General features: G+C 45.2%; 1 protein-coding gene across 12 annotated transcripts in view; it reads right to left on the bottom strand.

Moving 5' to 3' along the window:
* The window catches only part of MCF2L (MCF.2 cell line derived transforming sequence like), a 333,538-nt gene that overhangs the window by 18,173 nt on the left and 296,367 nt on the right, over window positions 1-18,998 (bottom strand). For all 12 annotated transcript variants that reach the window (XM_049867599.1, XM_049867590.1, XM_049867593.1 and 9 more), the window contains 11 exons: window positions 15,153-15,272; window positions 14,364-14,555; window positions 13,453-13,644; window positions 12,394-12,553; window positions 11,127-11,203; window positions 10,725-10,801; window positions 6,552-6,618; window positions 5,357-5,472; window positions 3,297-3,366; window positions 284-376; window positions 96-188 (listed from right to left, as the gene is read on the bottom strand). In XM_049867599.1, the coding sequence (XP_049723556.1) occupies window positions 96-188; window positions 284-376; window positions 3,297-3,366; window positions 5,357-5,472; window positions 6,552-6,618; window positions 10,725-10,801; window positions 11,127-11,203; window positions 12,394-12,553; window positions 13,453-13,644; window positions 14,364-14,555; window positions 15,153-15,272 (1,257 nt within the window). The remainder of the gene's footprint in view (window positions 1-95; window positions 189-283; window positions 377-3,296; window positions 3,367-5,356; window positions 5,473-6,551; window positions 6,619-10,724; window positions 10,802-11,126; window positions 11,204-12,393; window positions 12,554-13,452; window positions 13,645-14,363; window positions 14,556-15,152; window positions 15,273-18,998) is intronic.

Raw genomic sequence — 18,998 nt, 5'->3', positions numbered from 1 at the left:
AGCTGGACGTGACAGGGTGGGGCCAGGCTGCGAAGAGCCTTGTCCTTTTGGTTTAGATTTTGACCAACATGTGACTGCCCTGTGGGGATGCTCACCTTGAGCAATAACTGATACTTGGTTATTCTTTGAACAGGCTTCAGCAAGTAAGAATCCAAGCTCAGCTTGTGGTCCAATTTCTTCTGGCATTCCTGTAACCAATAAAACAATCTGTGGTTTAGACCATTTTCATTATTCTTTATTTACTCTAAGGAAACATACCTGAAACATGTCTTCAGAAACATACCTGAAAAAAGGGACAGTCAGAGCACTGTCTCCAGAGGCTCTCTGACCGGGGTTTGTTTTGACAATACTTCTCATAAACCTGAAACTCCTCCATCTGTGCCAGAAAGGACAAATACCCACGTGTTACAAAACGTCTTAGCAGGTAAAGCATCTCATGTTATACAATTATCAGAAACTACTTTTACAGCAGACTAGCGAACTGTGATGCCCACTGTATGAGCTGAAAACTCCTTTGTTAAATGGTCTTGTTGGTTTCCAGATAAAGAAATTCCCTGACCCCTGACCATGCAATGGACTTTACAGTGAATGGTTGTATAGTGGGGATAGGTTCTGCCACGTAAGATTATCTCAAAGACGCGTACATTAAGGCAGATTGCTCAGCTACCGCTTTTTAATTATTTAGGGGGAGGGAAGAAGGCACAAGTAGGTGGTGCTCAGGACGTTTTTAGGAAATGAAACAGTTCTGTGTGATACTGTAACATTGGACACATGGCACTGTGCATCTGCCAGAACCCATGAGGGTTGGACAACACAAAGAAGGAATCCTCGTGTGAACTATGGCCTTTAAGAGACCCTGGGTCGTCCAGACAGTAATGCACTTGGCTGTTAACCAAAAGGTTGGAGGGTTGAGTTCACCTCTGCAGAGGCACCTTGGAAGAGAGGCCTGGTGATTTTTTTTTTTTTTTTTTTGAAAAACCAGCCACTGAAAACCCTATGGAGCACAGTTCTACTCTGACACACGTGGGGTGGCCGCAAGCTGCAATTGACCCAAAGGCAACTGGTTTTGTATTAAGTTAATAATAATGTATCAATATTGGCTCATCAGTTGTAAAAAAATAGACCACACAAATGCAAGATGTTGATAACAGGAGAATCGGTGCAGGGAGAGTGGTATGCGGGAACTGTCTGTACTTTCTGCATAATTTTTCTGTAAATCTAAAACTGTCCTAAAAGATGAAATCAGTTGAAAAAAAAATAAACTTCCAGTGTCTTCTCTGGCAGTTTTCTAAATTACATGGGTTATTTTGCCGAAACAGACCTATGCCTTCCATGTGAAATGCAGTTGCCCCCGTGCGTTTCTGGGGCACGTGTGGTTCTGAGGGCAGGGTTTGTGCTGGAGCTCCAGTGTGTGACTTTCATCACGTTTCATTTTCAGCCTGAACAACCAGACTCAGCCTCCATCAGCAATGCCCACTGTGTCAGTCTCCTCCCCTCACATCAGAGCCACTCCTGGCCTGGACTTTCACTTTCTAAAGTGGTTCTGAGCAATAAGCCTTTATCATCATTCACTACTGAAAGCTCCAGGGCAGCTGGAACACACCTACTGGCTGAAAAGTGGGCATGAAAATAGAACACTGGGGCTTGGACAGCCTCTGGCTGGCTGGCTGCCCCACAGTCTTGCTGATGACAAGCTACGGTCAATATCAGCAAACTGCACAAACCCCAGGGTAAATGTGGAGTGACGTGGAATATACGCAAGGAGGTGAACAAGAACTCGCTCTTTCCTTCACCTCAGTGCCCTGTTTTGGGCTCTGCCTTGAATTGGATGCACCCTCTCCATCTCAGACGCCAGCCATATCACTCACTCTCTGGGCAGCTAGGCTCATTTCTTAGGTCTGCTTTCATCCCATTATCTCTCTTATTATAAAAAATCAGCTCAAGATAGCTGGCTTTTTGCCATAAGAACAGTAGGCTGTTTAAAAATATATGCAGGCCCGACGACAGACTTGCTGTTTTTTAAGAAAAGAATTTCCAGAGGTCAGGCTGCAGCAGAGGTTCTCAAACATGAAGGTGCATCAGAATTCCCGGGCAGGCTTGTTACAGCTCAGACCTGTCCCCATCTCCCACCACAGGCTCTGATCAGCAGGTCTGGGGTGGGGCCTGAGAATCTGCTTTTCTAACGTATTTCCAGGAGACGTGGACGTTGCTGGTCTGGGGCCCTACTTTGAGAACCACAGACCTACAGATGGTTCTCCCCGCTTTAATTCTCAAATTGCATCAAGAAACGCACCAACAGGTAGACTCAATCGAAACATAACCTAGTGGCCCCTTCCTTTTTTCATCTTTGAAATAGTAGCATCCCGCCTTCTTCACGGGGCTGTTGGAAAGGTCAGATAAAACGAGAGGTTTGTGAAAACACTTTGGAAGCCATTATTGTTGCTGGGTGCTGTTGAGTTGATTCCAGCTCATAGCAGCCCCGTGTGACACAGCAGAAATTGTCCCATAGGGTTTTCTAGGCTGTAATCTTTACAGAAGACTGCCAGGTCTTTCTCCTGTGGAGCCACTGGCCGGGTTAGAACTGCCAGCCTTTTGGTTAGTAGCTGAGCAGTTAAACACTGTGCCACCAGGAATTTTTTTTATCACCTGCACACGGTTCTATGTTATCCCATTATGCTGACTGTCATAAACTGCTGGTCTAAAAATACAGAAAATATAGCTATTAACAGCAGTGAACTGAAGTAATTTTCATGAAATGAAGAAGCAAGAGGCGGGGACTCTTTATAATGAACTGGTACTGAGAGGCAGAAGGGAAGGGGGCACCAGGCTATGTTTTGATTGAACCCAGCCATTGGTACGTTTCTTGATGCGATTTGAGAATTAAAGTGGGGAGAACCATCTGTAAGTCTGTAGTTCTCAAAGGAGGGCCCCAGACCAGCAGAGAGGTCAAGGGACTCAATGAATGATGGAAGTCTTAACTAGTGGAAGGAAAAACATACGCAAAAAGTTCAGCTTTATCTAAAGCTTGCAGTCCAAACTTAACATACTATATAACATGAAATCTTTGTGTTTTATACTTTTTCTTTTTTGAATTAATTATTGGGCTTAAAAAACAAATAAAGTGTGATCTTTGGCCCTACCAAAAAGTATTATGTCATCCCAGCCAAATTCAAAACATTCCAACCTTGTAATATCAGCTGGTTGGAATGGGAACTATAACAGAATTTAAAGTAAATATTACTTAATAATTTCAGGAAGTAAGGCATGAGAATATACACATTAAAAAACATACATACCCTTCCTAGGAAACACCTTCCAACCAGTTCTGGGCAGTCTATATAATTTTCCAGTTCTCTCAGGAATATTCTAGACAAAGAAAGCTTTTATTGGTCATAGGAAAACCAACTGAATAAAATGGCATCTATAATAACAAATTAATAAACATATTCTGGGAGACTTCTATTTTTTACTCTGGACAAGTCAAGAAACGTGCAGTCCGTATCTGTCACTCTCAGTAACCCTGATTCCAGTAAAACTCTCAGGTAAACAAACCCAAAAGCCAGTCTGGATTTCCCTCTATGTTTCTGGCATGTGGAATTCACACCAAAGTTGAAGAGAGCTCTTTTTATATCAGCACAAACATACAGGATAAGGAAGTATGTAAAGAAGTCATAAACACATACACACACCCACCCACCCACCCCAGAAACAAAAGAAGTCATGGGCACAGACCATCAGAGACAGAAGCGTCCAGAGGTTCTGGAAGTCCAGTCCCCTCGTCCTATCACAGAGGTTAAGCAACTGGCTGTGGTGGGTTTTCTCCAGTCACAGCCCGGAAGTTGTGCTCTGACCCAGGAGATATCCACTGCATAGAATTTGCTTCTGAGCTCAAGTGCTGAATTTGCACCCCTAAATTTCTGACCTGCATCCATTCATCCAGGGGTAAACTCCCACTGCAAGAAAGCTCCCCAAGGATAAATTCACAGACATTAGTACTATATTTTAAGGAGCCCTGGGTGACATACTGGTTAAGTGTTTGGTTGCTAACAAAAGGTTGGTTGTTCTAACCCACCACTGGCTCCATGGGGGAAAGACCTGGTAATCTGCTCCCATAAAGATTACAGCCTAGAAAACCCTTTGGGGAAGCTCTTCTCTGTTGCATCAGGTCGCCATGAGTCGGAATTGATTCAACTGCACCCAGAACAGTATGACGTCTTCAAACCACTAGGGGGACTTAGTCAAGACACCAGTGCCAGGAGCCAAGAGGACAGAAGCAGGCTACCTGCTGATTTTAATTCCCAAGGTTTTCCACAACATGTGTGGGAAGAGAAGGGTTCCTGGGGTTGGGTTCAGCTGATGACGCACTACTTTCTCCATAAATGGGTGGGGTGAGAGATGCGAATGAAACAGAAGTCCCAAGTGCCCTTGAAGTTTTCTTCAAGTCCAGAGGAGGGTGGGGAGCCCCGATTCTCACGATCTGGTAGGCTCCTTGGTCCCAAGGCGGGGTACACCATGTCCCAGGACAGCAGGGCTGGTGTGTGGCGTGGGTTCACTCACAGTTGGCTTTCTTTTTAGGAGACAAGTAATCTGCAGTATACGTATCTGTTTCCCCTTGCTCTCGGTATTCCTAACCATTTGTCTCCTTCATAAGCTCCCATAAATTGTATTAAAGAAGACAATACAATTGCTGGGAAGAGCAAAGGATAAGCAACTCAAGAAGGGTCATTGATAGTTTTCCAAAAGCCATGATGAGGCCAAAAATTGCTATCAGAGGACAAATACTGCCCCCCCGCCCCCGGCCCGCTCTCAGGAGGGGAGCATGGGAAGAAAGGAGCTTCTCATGTCGCCATCTTTTACAAGCCCAGGCTTGGGAAGAAAAGGGGTCTTGCTAAGTGTCTGGCATTCAGTGCCTCCCCAAAGTGCCAAATGCATGCATTTCCAGGCAGTCCTGATTTCTGCTTACCCCGCAGGACAGGAGCAAGACATGAGTGGAGCAGGGCTGGTTCTACCTTGCTGCACCGACAAGGGAGACATGCACTTAAGAGACGGCCCAGCGCCAGCTCCTCCATGGTGAGGAGACAGGCCGGCGGAGGCTCATTTATAATTCAGCCAGCCCCCGCACATGAGTCAGCAAGGCAGCGGTGCCACTCAGGCACTCAGGAAAGGCACTCTGGCATGTCACACCTCGACTCCATTACTTGTGTCTATAGCTTTTCCTTGAGTCTACCACCCTTTAAGGGAGGAAGACAAGACAGATTCATCAGCAAAACATAACTCATTTTAGTTTCAGCTCCTTGAAGGATGCTTTTAAGGCAAGTAAGAGCAAGTGTGTGTGAAAAGAGGCAGGGCCTCTAACCTGTTATGAAAGTGATAGATTTCTTCCATATTTCCAAATAAGACATCTTTCTTATTTTGAAGGCTTGTTGAAATGAGATGCATCATTAAGGGGTTATCCATCTCAGCAGCGTAACCCTGTGAAAGCAGAAAAGAGGCCAGTGAGGAAATTCTGAACTGCAGCTGACAAGCAGAGACATGGGTCGTTTTAAAAGCAGCCTGACTCAGCCCTGCAACGTGAAATCCCACCAGGAATTTCGGCTTGATTGGCTAGCAGGGCTGGAGTCCCCGCGTGGTGCAAATAGTTAAGGTGTTTGGCTGTAACCTGAAAGACTGGAGGTTTGAGTCCACCCAGGGGCTTCTCGGGAGAAAGGCCTCGTGATCCACCTCTGGAAAACCACTCACTGAAAACACTATGGGGCATGGTTCTACTCTGACACACGTGGTTGGCTAGCAGGGTTAACTCGCATTATCTCAGCTTTTAAAAAGCTAACCCACTTCCTATTTATTCACTGATTAATTCCAAGGTGGTTATCAAAATATACATCCATAAACTATGAATGAATTCCAAACATCATCAATTTTTTCTGGAAGCAGGGCATTCCATCCTTCTCCCCTTTTAACCTTTTTAACAGTGGTATAATTCATATAACAGGCATAAGCCCTATGTACAGGCCTAATGAGTTTTTACATATGTATACACCCATGTACTAACACCCTGGCCAAGACGGAGCCTTTCCAGCACCCAGAAGGCTCCTTCGTGCCCCTTCTCAGTCAACAGACCATCACAGAGGTAACACCATCTGACCTGTTCACCCTGGATTGATTTTACTTGTCCTTGAACCTCATCTACACAGAACCGCACAGTGTGTATTTTCTGTCTGATTTCTTCTGGTCCTCCTCATGTTTGTGAGGTCCGTCCGCAGCTGTGTGCAGCACCAGCTCTCTCATTGCTGTGTAGTGTAGTCCACTGTGTAAGTGCACCTCAGCCCATCTTCCCCCTGGTCCTGCTGATGGCCATTCAGTTGCTTACAGTTTTTGGCTATTATACATAAAGTTGCTATGAACACTCTTCCACATGCTTTTGGTGGACATAAGCTCTCATTTCTGAGCACTAACTTAAAAACTGAACTTACACAGGGCAAAAATGAGCCCAGCCCATGAGTGAGGCGTGGGTGGCAGGAACATAGCCAGCTAGTCCCCAAGGGCAAGCTCACCTCAAGGACACACAGAAGCTCCTCCACATACGCCCGCTCCGTTTCCAGGAGCTCGTTCATCACGTGCCTGTGATGGGCATGAAAGCAGACACAGCATTACAGCTGGAAAGGACAAGAGAACGATGCAGTCCTAAACCCTCATTTATGACAAGGAAACTGAGGTACCGAGAAATGAATGATCTGCCCAAGGCACATGGGGCTTGGGACAACGCTTCAGTCCAAGGCCTACACGTCTCTCAGTGACCACCCTTCCCTAAGTCTAGGCTGCCGTCAGCCCCCTACAGATTGTGGCTAACTTTCCCCTATTTTTCCAGACCAGATCAGAACAGTCTTAGAATCCCTTAGCCTGGCACTCAGGCCTTCCTGGAGCAGATTCCCCAATCTATCTCCTGGCTTTTTAGTCCTACCATGCTCCACTGCACAAAATTAGCCCTGACCCTTCATGCATGCTCCTAGCTCCCCTCTCTTCAAATTCGTACCTCCAAATCGCCCCACCCCTCAAGATTCAACCCCGCTTCCTTTATAAGCCCTCTCCAAGTCTCTTTCACCAGGAGAAGCTTCCTCACTCTGAGACGTTCTCTGCTTCCACAGTGCCACCTGAGCCATTTACCACTTGCCACTGGTGTACCGTCCGTGTCTCACCTCCTTGAGACCAAGGCCGTGCTCCGGCATTATTTTAGCTGTTCCAGTGCCATCACCATTCTCTTGTACACAGCAGGTGTGTAATAATGACTTCTTGAATTACTATGTACCCGTAATATTACGAAATCTCAGAAGAGAAATGGGCTTAAAAATCAGTACTTCAGGTTTCTCTTTTATGGGTGAGGATCACCTATCAACTGCCTATGATAAAGTTGCCTATTCTAATACACAGAACCTTACGCCAATGGGGTTGTTCCTGGGTGGAGATTATGGAACACGGTCAATTCTAAAACAATTCAGCACCTAATGAGGCCCTGTAGGGGCCCTGGTGGCACAGTGGCTAAGTGCTCAGCTGCAACCGAAAGGTTAGCGGTTTGAATCCCCTAGCTCCTCCACGGGAGAAAGATGCGGCAGTCTGCTCCTGTATAGCCTTGGCTTACAGCTTGGAAACCCTATGGGACAGTTCTAAACTGTCCTATGAGTTGGAATTGACTTGACAGCAATGAGTGTTTGGTTTTGGTAATGAGACCCTTAGATGTGTGGCTCAAATTCGAGCCAGGCAGCAGGGGAATAAGGAGATTTATGGAACGCTCTCTCCATCACAAATCAGACGGACATAAAAGGAAATCTCTTCATTCTTTTTACCTCAGGGCATTTGCACTCGCTGTTTCCTCTGTCTGGACGGTTTTTCGAAGCCTTCAGTTTCATTAGCTTTTGTCAGAAGCCAGAAGTGACAGGGCTCAGTATTTGCCCTCAGTTTATTCCAGTCTCAGATTCTGCTCTGTCCTCTGAACCCTCTAGAGAGATATGGCCAGGGACTGTTGGGGGGGACCTCATAAAGATGCCTGTCTGTGTATATCTATTGCTAAAGTACTTAGAATAAGTTTTTTTTCACTCTGAATTTTGGGGTTACAAGGATCAAAGGGGAAAGTCAGTTCCAAGCTTATGTCAGCAGACATGTTCCATGTAGATCTTAAAAACAGAAGTAGCTCAGAGATTTGCCCAGGCAGAGCTGGGTGTGCACGCTTGTCAGTACCCAGTGTGCCTAGTTCCACTCAGCTCCTGGCGATGCTGGGGTCTAAGCGCTGGGAACCGACACCTCCGGTGTATTTAATGGGCATTTGGCTTCTTTTCTGTTCTATACTTTGTGCTTAGATTTCCTGGCCCTGAACCAATAGAGTCTTTCTTTCTTAAAGGTAAAGAGGCCAAGAGAAGTAACTGCTTCTCAGTATGTACAACTATTTTTCTGAATTTGAGAACCCAAGAATCCCAGGCTGCAAGAAGACAGAGTCCTTTATGCTAGAAAAAGACACCCTGTCTGTTAAAGCAGAGGGCTAACAAAAATGAGGGAAACCCTCAATGAGATGGACAGACACAACAGCCATGACAATGATCTCAAACAAACCATGATCATGAAGGTGGCGCAGGACTGAGGAACATTTAGTTCTGTTATACGTCAGGTTGCCATGAGTCTAAGCCGACTTGGTGGCAACTAATAAGAACAACAAAGGAGACTGACATTCTAGAACTGAGCAAGTCCATTACAGCAGCCTTCAGCCATATGTGGCTATGTAAGTTTAAATCTAATTTAATTAAATTTGAATAAAATAAAAAATCCAGTTCCTAAGTCATACTAGCCACATATCAAGTGCTCAATAGCCACACGTGGCTAGTGGCCACCATACTGGACAGTGCAGTAAGTTTCACTGGACAGCACTGCTCTAGAATTCTGAATGGTTGCTTCCTGTTAATGGTGGTGGCAGGAAGAGAGTTTTATTAATGGCTGGAGACATTCTCTCCTACAGCTCCATACAGTCACTTCATTCCCAAACCGAACACTCGCCCAATGGCATTTGTTGAGCATTTATGCATGTATGCGCCAGGAGGTGCTACAAGGACTAGAAAAATGAAGAAAACCATGTGCCTGACCTCCAGGTATTTACTAGAAGTGAAATTCTTCAGTTATCTTTGCGCTGGAATCCCATGGGGTGCTACAAACAACCCCACGTCAGGACTGTCATTTAGCCCCTCTCATTTGTTGCCCACAACCCTTCAGAGAAGAAGGCAGATAAATGCAACTGGTCCAGGAGCACAAAGTACGTAAGAACAAGAGGTAGGAATTGCATCAAGGAAGACTTCGTTGCGGGTGGAGGAATTTATCTGGGCCTTGAAGGACTGGCAGGGTTTTGGTAGGGAGAGTAGGAAGGAAAAGTCAGGGAGAATACATTCTAAGTACAGATCCCAGATCCCAGTTTGTGTAAAAGACTTAAGGCAGCAGGGTGCAGCTGTTTGTAAAATGGGGAATAGGCCAGGCTAGCTGAAATAGAAGGGTTCTACAGGGGAGCCCTGATGGCACAGTGGTTAAGAGCTTGGCTGCAAACCAAAAGGTCAGCGGTTCGAATCTACCAGCTGCTCCTTCGAAACCCTATGGGGCAGTTCTACTCTGTTCTGTAGGGTCACTATAAGTTGGAAGCAACTCGACAGCACCTCACAACAACAACACAGGGAAGAGGTATAAGCTGACACTGGGAAAGATTCACCCCCAAGTTTCAGAGTTTAGATCTTAACCTCCAAGTGGTGGGGGTGGGGTAGATATCAAAGGTTTCGTGCTGGGGAGATCCAATCACTGCAGTTCTCTGAAGGAGCCCAGTGTCAAAGGCTAGCTGAGGGGTGACACCAAAGGTGGGGGGATGTAACACCAAAGGCAAGGGGCAACGCCAAAGGGGGGGGGCGACACCAAAGGTGAGGGATGACACCAAAGGGGTGGGGTGACACTAAAAGGGGTGTGACACCAAAGGCAGAGAGCAAGACTGCTATGAAATAGCCTAAGTGTGCAATACAAAGATCAGAAAAGCATAATAAAAATGAAGAGGATAGAAAATGGGAGTCATGAGATGAGGTGAATGGTGTTGGTGGCCATGTAAGGAGAGGATGGGGGGGAGATTATAAGAGGGAATTGAGGCAAAAAGCATGGGGAGCCAGGCGAGGAGCCAAAAAAGGGCCAAGGTTCTATGTTTGGGGGATGGGAGGGAAATTAGTCCACTGAAGAAATGTTTCAGAGACTGGAGTCCTAATCAGGGCGAAAAGGTTACAGGGCTGGCTTTGGACATGCTGACCTGGGTGGGCCGGGAGGAGCAAGCTCAGAGTCTCGGGGTTCTGTACTGCTTTGCTGAAGACAGAATATGAGCCATTTCAAATCCCCAAAGTCCACAGCCTGAGAACCACGGGCAAAATGTGACTTCTAAAAAAATTTAAATTTCTTGTCATTTTAGATGTAGATATGCCAAATGGATATGTATATTCCATTTTTGTACATTTTATAATGTATGCATGTGTGTATATATTCCACCATGTATTTTTCATAATGACAGTCTTGTTCCTACTTTGCAGAACTGGAGTAAAAGCTGATCTACCATATTGTCTTTGGCTCATTTATATTCAAAGACTCTCCTGTGACCTGGTTGGGTCTTAACTTGCAGTATCTTGAACTCAGAGTCACTTGGTGATAACCAGAGAAACAATCCCACCCACCTTCGTAGAATGGCCAGGCTTTCTTCTTCATCCCCCGTGGAGCCGCTCCTGACCTGCTGGTTCTCACTCATTTCACTCTGAGGAAAACAGAAAATGCAGTGAGTCAAGTTTTGCAAAACAAGAAGGACCAGCCTAACATTCTGATTTTTAAGGCACCAGAGTCTGTTCTTATTTCCCCTTCTGGGAAACAGACATGAGGTCCTGCCCCATGTTTTTATTTAAAGACAATGCTGGGGCAGGATGGTGCCAGGACTGGGAAGATGGACACACGCTCTGGGAGGCTGGCACTCTGAGCCAAAGTGCATGAGCCTGACGGGATGTTCTTGGCAGACTGTGTCCAACTTCTAGAAAGGCCCCGAGGACGATGAGCGGGGCCAGCAGTCAGAAGCCAGAACCTCTCACCTTGGCTCTCCTGTAGCTCCCTCTTCGCAGCACATTGCCTTCAGAACTGGAAGAGTTCTCAGAGCCTCTCCGAATGCCTAGTTTGGAAAAAGTGGAAAAGTATGTACATAACTTTACATTTTACCACCTAGAGAGACAGAAAGTACATCCGGGTGTATCCAGCCTTTTTTTGTTACTGTTTTTTAAAATTTTAGAGGAAAAAAAGTTAAGAACCTTAGAGAAAGATCAGAAAAGCACAATACAAATGCAGAGGATAGAAAATGGGAGTTCTAAGACGTGAATGGAGCTGGTTTGTTTTGTTTGGAAAAGACTTGAGAACCATCTTCAGGAACAATATCAACAATACCGTTCTTCCCATTTCCACAGGGAGAAAAGGCCACGGACTTCTATTTTAAGAGAAGCGGATTCAGTGGATGACAAAGGAAAGATGCTCAGCATGGGGATACCCTGGAGTTGTCGGTCTTGGGAAACAAACGAGAACATAATGTCTCCTTGGACTCAAGTAGACCCTGGTAGGATGCAGGTGCCTGGCTCTCGAGGTTCTCACAAGCTTATGACTGACATTTGCCAAAGTCATGTAGAAAATGCAGGTGTTTCCAACCCCACCAAACACCTGGTCTCCTGTGGAGAGCAAAGAGTATCCGAGAGTCTAGGCGTTCAGCTTGGCCTTAGAGAAGGACTGGCTTGGGGATGGTATCAGGAAGAGACGAGGGGAAGGGTTAGTCAGCCAGACCGTGGTGGCCCTGGCATGCTGAACCAAGGCATTTGGATATGGTTCTTTAGGACATGGACAGCTCAGAAAGGCTCTGGAAGTCTGAACTGAGTTTGAGGGAAATTATTTTGGCCATAGCGTTGAGGATGGACTGGGTTAAGGAGAGACTGTAGTCAAGGGGAAAATGAAGGAAAAGTTCTTCAACAAGTGGTAAATATTTTCGGTTTTGTGGACCATGCAGTCTGTCACAACTAGCAACCTCTGCTGTGTGGTGCGAAAGCAGCTGCACACTACACACAAATGAACGAGGGGCTGGCTGTGTTCCAATAAAATTTTATTTACAAAAAAACAGTCAATGGGCCAGATCTGGTCTACAGGCCACGGTCTGCAGATCCCTAAACTAGGGCATAATGGTGGGAATGGAAAGGAGAGGAAAGCTGCAAAAGATTTTTCATATGTTGCCTCCTCAGATTTGCCAGACCCCTCAGCCCCACGGTGATTCAGCGGTGACACCTCACAGCTTTAATAAACGAATGAAGTGCGGCCGTAGCATACCTGGGGAGGGGCAGGGAGACTTTGTAAACACCTCTGGTCTCGGGGCCACGGGCTGCACTGGCCGCGTCTGCTTGGCTGCCAGCTTCTTCAGGCTCACCTGCCTCCTGTGAAACATCTCTTCCGTGCTCTCTTGTTTCTGGAAGACCTTTTGCACATGTTCCTGAAATGGTGTAATATTGTTCAATGTGCTGGTTAGTCAAATATCTAGTGAGTGCTGGTGTTAGCAGAAACAGCAATCATGCCTAGAATTGCATCAGAATGCATTTAAAGACTCTCATGACACAGTGCCCAGTGACAATGGAGCAGGGCTGTATCCAGTCCTGGTTCCGTGGGTGGTGAGGGGTCTAAACTCCATTCAAGAAATGAGGGATGTGAGGCCTGAAGAAAAAACAACGTGGTGGGAGGTACACGAGTCTTCAAATCTCTGAAGGGACATCTTATAGAAGATGGGGTAAGTTTCTTCTGGGTTGCACCAGAGGGTAGAATTAAGACAGCTAGTTAGGAGTCAGATTTCAGTTCAAATCAAGAAGAGCTCTGGAGTAACTATGTTTTAACGGAAATGGCTACTTCATAAAGAACACGCTCCACGGGCAGGCCACATTGAAGCAAGGATGGCGTGGACATGATTTGTCTATTGAAAGGTAAATTGAGCTAGATGATCTTCCAACTCTATGTTTATTTGACATGTTTGTTATTTATTAAAAATTCATTTAACGATTTTTAAACCTCGTGAAAAGTAACTTCCCAGCATTCACGACAGCCACCGCCTGCCTGTCAGCAGAGGCTTGTGTGTTGCTGTGATGCCGAACAGGTTCCAGTGGGGCTTCCAGATTAAGATGGACTAGGGAGAAAGGCCTGGTGACCTGCTTCCAAAAATCGGCCCTTGAGAGCCCCCCGGATCACAATGGTTTGATCCACAACGAGTCATGGGGATGGCGCAGGACCCGGCACCATTTGGTTCCGTTGTGCGTGGGATCGCCTTGGGTCAGGGGCTGACTTGATGGCAGCTAACAACAACAACATGACAACTGATTTGCAATGACGCAGAAGTAGCATTACCATTAGGTCTTGGTTGAGGATAGATTCATATTCCTTATAAATTTTATTTAGTTCCTGGATTTTATTTTCTGCACTGGTCTCCAAAAACTTCTCAATCTCCTGCAGGGCCGCCTCAGCGCCATCCTGGGACTGGCATTTGTCCACAGGCTGGGAAGCCAGCAGGTAAATTCCCTCGTCACACCATTTCATGGACTAGAAACATAAAGAATGATGGAGGAAAAACACACTGTTAGAAGTTTCATCTTAGTGTGCTCTGCTTAAAGGGCCCATTTTACCCTCTAACATGTGCTCTGTTGACAACTATATTTTTGGAAATATCAAAAGAACTGCACCACCATGCTTCCACCATTACATCAAAGGACTCCACTGGAGGGAAGACAGTGCTCAGAAAGCCCAGCGTATCATACAGGACTGGAAAGGAATCAGAAGTCCCTGGGTGGTGTAAATGGTTAACAAGGTCAGCTGCTAAACCAGAGGATGGAGATTCGAGTCCACCAGAGGCACTTAGAAGAAAGACCTGGCGATCTATTTATGGAAAACCAGCCACTGAAAACCTTATTGAGCACATTTCTCCTCTGACCCATGAATTGAGGTTGACTCCACAGCGGCTGGTTTCTTTTTTTGGACTAGAATGCTGCTTACACACAGCAGGTAAGGGCAGTCTAGTTAGGATGGTAAGTGGCTGGTTCTTCCAAAGAAATCATTAGTTGTCATGATCGAATTCTAGAAAACACAAAAACGTATCAAGATATGACCATCTAGTCCAACGATAAAGAGGATTACAGAGAGGAAGAGTGTGATGTCATCTTTCAGATAATGGGTCTGATGATAAAAGGACCCAGTGGTTACATGAGATCAAAATCTGTGTTGCACCAGTAGAGAGAGGGGATCCAGTGTCAAGTCACGCCTACCGTCTCTAAAACGCCATGCAGTTCCAGGGACTTGTTGAGCAGATTTCTCCTCTTCCCGATTTCAGCAGCAAAGCGGTCGCAGAGGTGCTGGAGCTCGTTGCACTTGGGGTGGATAGAGTCCACAGCATAATGCTTGTTCTCAATGAGCTGGCTGCCCTCCAGGGATAGGGCTCGGGCCTTTTCCACGGACACCTGCGGAAAAAAGTCATCCCTGGAAAATTGATTCAGGTTTATTTTTGTTATATGCAAACGGGGATGCTATTTGTGGTGAGAGCTTAAGCAAGCTAATTGTAATGGGATATTTGTTGCAAAAGTATAGGGACGTCTTTGTTTACTCCTGTGGGTTAACTGAAATGCCACCTAATCCTGAAGCTATTCTGGGGGCAAACTCTTCGGTGTGTTCTGATGAGACAAAGTCACCACTCCTTCAGGGTAACTGACAGAGGGAGTACCATTTTTTGAAAATCAATGGACAACGAGAGATTTATAACAAAGGGGCTGTACACACCTGGCACGTCAGCTATCACTGCTATAAATGGCAGGGACATGTGCCTGGAGGGCATGGGAGGGGTCTGGACAGAGACGGAGGTCGGGGGAGGAAGGAGCAAGCCCTCCACCTGGGAACGTCACTCACAACGGCCGGTTCAGGCGCTGGTGGACTGCAGCAGCTTCGCCTCGGATGGTGCGAAAACCAAATTTTTGTGCTTTTCTAAGCAATACTGAGTGCTCTCAATTTTGTCTCCCTCCCATAAATACTTCAAACCATAACTGGCCCATTCTAATCCTTACATTGGATTTTTCCTCAAAGTTAGCAAGGTCCTTCAAGAGGTGCTTCACGTGCGCGAGGCTGTTGCCGACATCTGTGAATGTCGATATCTTCTGAGACACACCATCTAAGGCGACTTTGACCTGTAATGGAGGAAGGGGTCATGAGACCAGGGCCCACCTCGGGATACGGAGAGAGAAGTCCAATAATTCAGCAGCAATGACACGGAAACTTACTACCGATACCAGGAGTGCAGGTTTAAGGAGGAAAAACTCAGATTAAGATGATTATGAAATAAAGATGGACTACTAGAAAAATAAGAATCAAAATAATCACAAATCAAGTGGGGAGTTTTTGTTTACTTGTTTGAGGCAACTCATGGAAGCTCAATTTAAACACTTCAAAACCTTCTGCCCTAGTGAGATCGCTCAACTTCTCTGCACCTCAGTTGATCAACCGTAAGGTGGGAATACTACCTACCTACCAAAAACCAAAAAGACCATGAGGAAAAAATGAGATCACACAAATCAAAGTACTCTGAAAAGGCAGCAGTGACAGAACCATGAGGTGGTGCCCGTATTACTGTTATTCTCACTGGAATTTTGACGTATGTCATGAGATATCCATAGCTCACTTCATTCCAACTTAGTATTTAACTTTCTAAAAAAATTTTTTATTGTGGTTGAAATGTATAACATTTCAACCGTTTTTATGTGTGCAATTTAGTGACATTAGTTATGTTCCCTGTGTTGTGGTATCATCTCCACGATCTGTGACCAAATTTTTTCATCACCCTTAACAGAAAAGCAGTGTCCCTAAAACACCCCCGCTCATTTCCACCCTCACTGCCACTGGTAACAACTAACGAACTCAGGTCTCGTCATTTGCCTACTGTGGATATTTCTTACAAGTGGGGTCATACAGTATCTGTCCTTTTGTGATCGATTTATTTCACTCTGTATAATGTTTTCAAAGTTCAGAATGTATCAGACCTTCATTTCTCTTTATGGCTGAATAATATCCCGCAAGAATACCACTTTTTACTTATCCATTCACCTGTTGACGGGCACTTGGGTTGTTACCACCTTTAGGCTATTGTGAATAGTGCTGCAATGGACATTAACGTAAAAACTTCTGTTTGCACTCCTGCTTTCAGGGTATATACCTAGACGTGAAATTGCTGGACCATGCGGTAATTCTATGTTTAACTTTTTGAGGAACCAAACCAAACTGATTCCGACTCATAGCGACCCTCAAGGACAGAGTAGAACTGCCCCATAGGGTTTCCAAGGAGCGCCTGGCGGATTTGAATTGCCAAACTTCTGGTTAGCAGCTGTAGCTCTTAACCACAACGCCACCAGGGTTTCCTTTTGAGGAACAGCCAGCCGTACTCTTTTTTCTATGGTGGCTGTACCATTTTACAATTTCAATAGCTTGGTATTAACTTCTAATATCTGATACTTCTGACATTGGCAGGAAAATACAGGGTTTCATATAAGTGAATTTTAAAAAATGTTAATAGCTTATCTTTTTAAATAAGAAAGCTTATATTATTATAAATCTTTCTAAGAATGGAGAGTACCCACCTTCTGCAAAAAGAGGTGATTACCTGATGGTAGCAGCCCTGAGGGGAACAGGTTATCTTTATGATGCCTTCAGTGACTGTTCTGGCTGCATGGGATCAAAAGTGCCTGGAGGGCAAGGTCTCCTATTTATCTTCATCTCCCTGTTCCTCACTGCAGGTAGCTCAGTACCCAGTAGATATGCAAGGCTGATTTCAATATTAATCCATGGCAACTCAAGTTACATTCAACTGGCTATAACTTTTCAAAGCAGCCTTCCTGAGGACCCCAGCTATGGGAACCCACTTCAGTCCCTATATCTCACTCTATTTTCTTCGTGACTCTTACACTCTGAAGTTACCTTGTTTCTATGTGAGCTTACTCTTGCTTGGGGTCTGATCCACCCCTCCCCAATACCTCCTCTGAAACAGAAACTCCAGGTAGACGGGGATTTGTTTCTCCCCAGCACCTAGACTTGTACCTGCCACACAGTAGGCAGGAATGACAGCTATTAAGGAATTTTGGGTTTGTTTTTGTTTGGCCTGAGGTGTGCCAAGTCAGGCAGCAAAAGGAAGTAGGCAGTGTGGAAAAAGCCCTCCTGTGCCATGGCACCCAGTCGGCCAGGTCTCCCTAAGCATGGTTACATACAAGGAGAGCCAGGGTAATAAACTTACACTGAGGAGGGTTTGCCAATGATTTGAGCCACAATGCAATGATTAATGAGACAAGGGAGGAAAAAACCGAAGTGAAAATGCTGGGACCACTTTCCTTTCAGATTAAACTGGTTGGAGTATTTTCACTTAGACTTACTGAAGATGTTGGCAGAGTCTATTTGGAGAACGTCTTGTGTGATTTCTCAGCCATATCCGGACACCTGAAGGTGATGTGCAGCCCCTTCCCCTCACCACACCCAAGTCCTTATCAATTAAACTCAGTGCCGTTGGGATGTACACAGCTTCTTCTGGCAGATCTAACCTCCATGAAATTTTCTTCTGGGTACTTTCATCTGGACACAGGCAAGCGAGTTCGGGGTATCTGACAGGTAGGGCTTTATCCTCTGCTCTTTAATGTCTTTGCTCCCAGGGAGGAAGTTCTGAAGGTGACATGATTTTATGTACCTCATCCAATGTCCCCCTCAGTCTCCTTCTAATGCCCACAGGGTCTAAATACTCCACACATCTCTCAGCTGTTGAGGTTTAAAGGCCAGAGCTTAGCATAAGCTTATTTTGCATATGGATTCATTTCACTGCTCTTTCAGGGGGACCAGAATTTGAAGATGGTAATAAAAGTCTACGGTTAAATTGGGAGCTTGCTCTTCCATTATGCCATTATCATTCCCGTGATTTACTTTAATTCGCTCAGGAATGAATGTAATAAGCATTTCAAAAAGACAACATAACAAACATAAGAATATGAGAACATTTGTTGTTTGGTTTTTATTTTTTTCCCCAAATGTGACATTTGTTTTCATCTCTGTAAGTTTATGTCTCTTGCCAAATTTGGAAAGCTTTCAGCCATTTTTTTTTTTTTTTTTTTTGAGTACTTTTTCAGCCCCACCCTCTCTTTCCTCTCCTTCCAGGACTCCAATGAAATGAACATCAGATCTTCTGTTATAGTCTCACAGGTCCCTAAAGCTCTGTTTATTTTTTTCAGTCTATTTTCTCTCTATTTGCCAGATTGGGTGTATTCTATCGGGTAATTTTTATTGCTCTATCTTCCAGTTCACTGATTCTTTTCTTTGTCCTTTCTTCCATTCTGCTGTTGAGTCCTTCTGCTGAGCTTTTTTTAAAAAAATTTTTTATTGTGCTTTAAGTGAAAGTTTACAAATCCAATCAGCCTTTCATACAAAAATTTATGTACACCTTGCTATATACTCCTAATTGCTCTCTCCCTAATGAGACAACCCACTCCTTCCCTCTACTGTTTTCGTGTCCATTCCACCAGCTTCTGACCTCCTCTGCCCTCTCATCTTCCCTCCAGACAGAAGCTGCCCACATAGTCTACTTGATCCAAGAAGCTCATTCTTCACCAGCATCTTTTTCTACCCCATTGTCCAAAGAGTTGGCTTTGAGAATGGTTCCTGTCTTGGGCTAACAGAAGGTCTGGGGGACATGATCACCAGGGTTCTTCTAGTCTCAGTCAGACCATTAAGTCTGGCCTTTTTATGAGAATTTCCTCCACTGTGCTTTTTTATTTCAGTTATTACTATAGCTCCTGTCATACTGAATCCAAGGCAGCACTGTATCTTATATTTCTGTATACCCAGGGCCCTGTGTCAGGCACTCAGTAGGCCCCCAATCAATGCAT

Source organism: Elephas maximus, chromosome 23, assembly GCF_024166365.1.
Source record: "Elephas maximus indicus isolate mEleMax1 chromosome 23, mEleMax1 primary haplotype, whole genome shotgun sequence".
NCBI classification, from domain to species: Eukaryota; Metazoa; Chordata; class Mammalia; order Proboscidea; family Elephantidae; genus Elephas; species Elephas maximus.
This window is presented reverse-complemented; position numbering and strand designations above follow the sequence as displayed.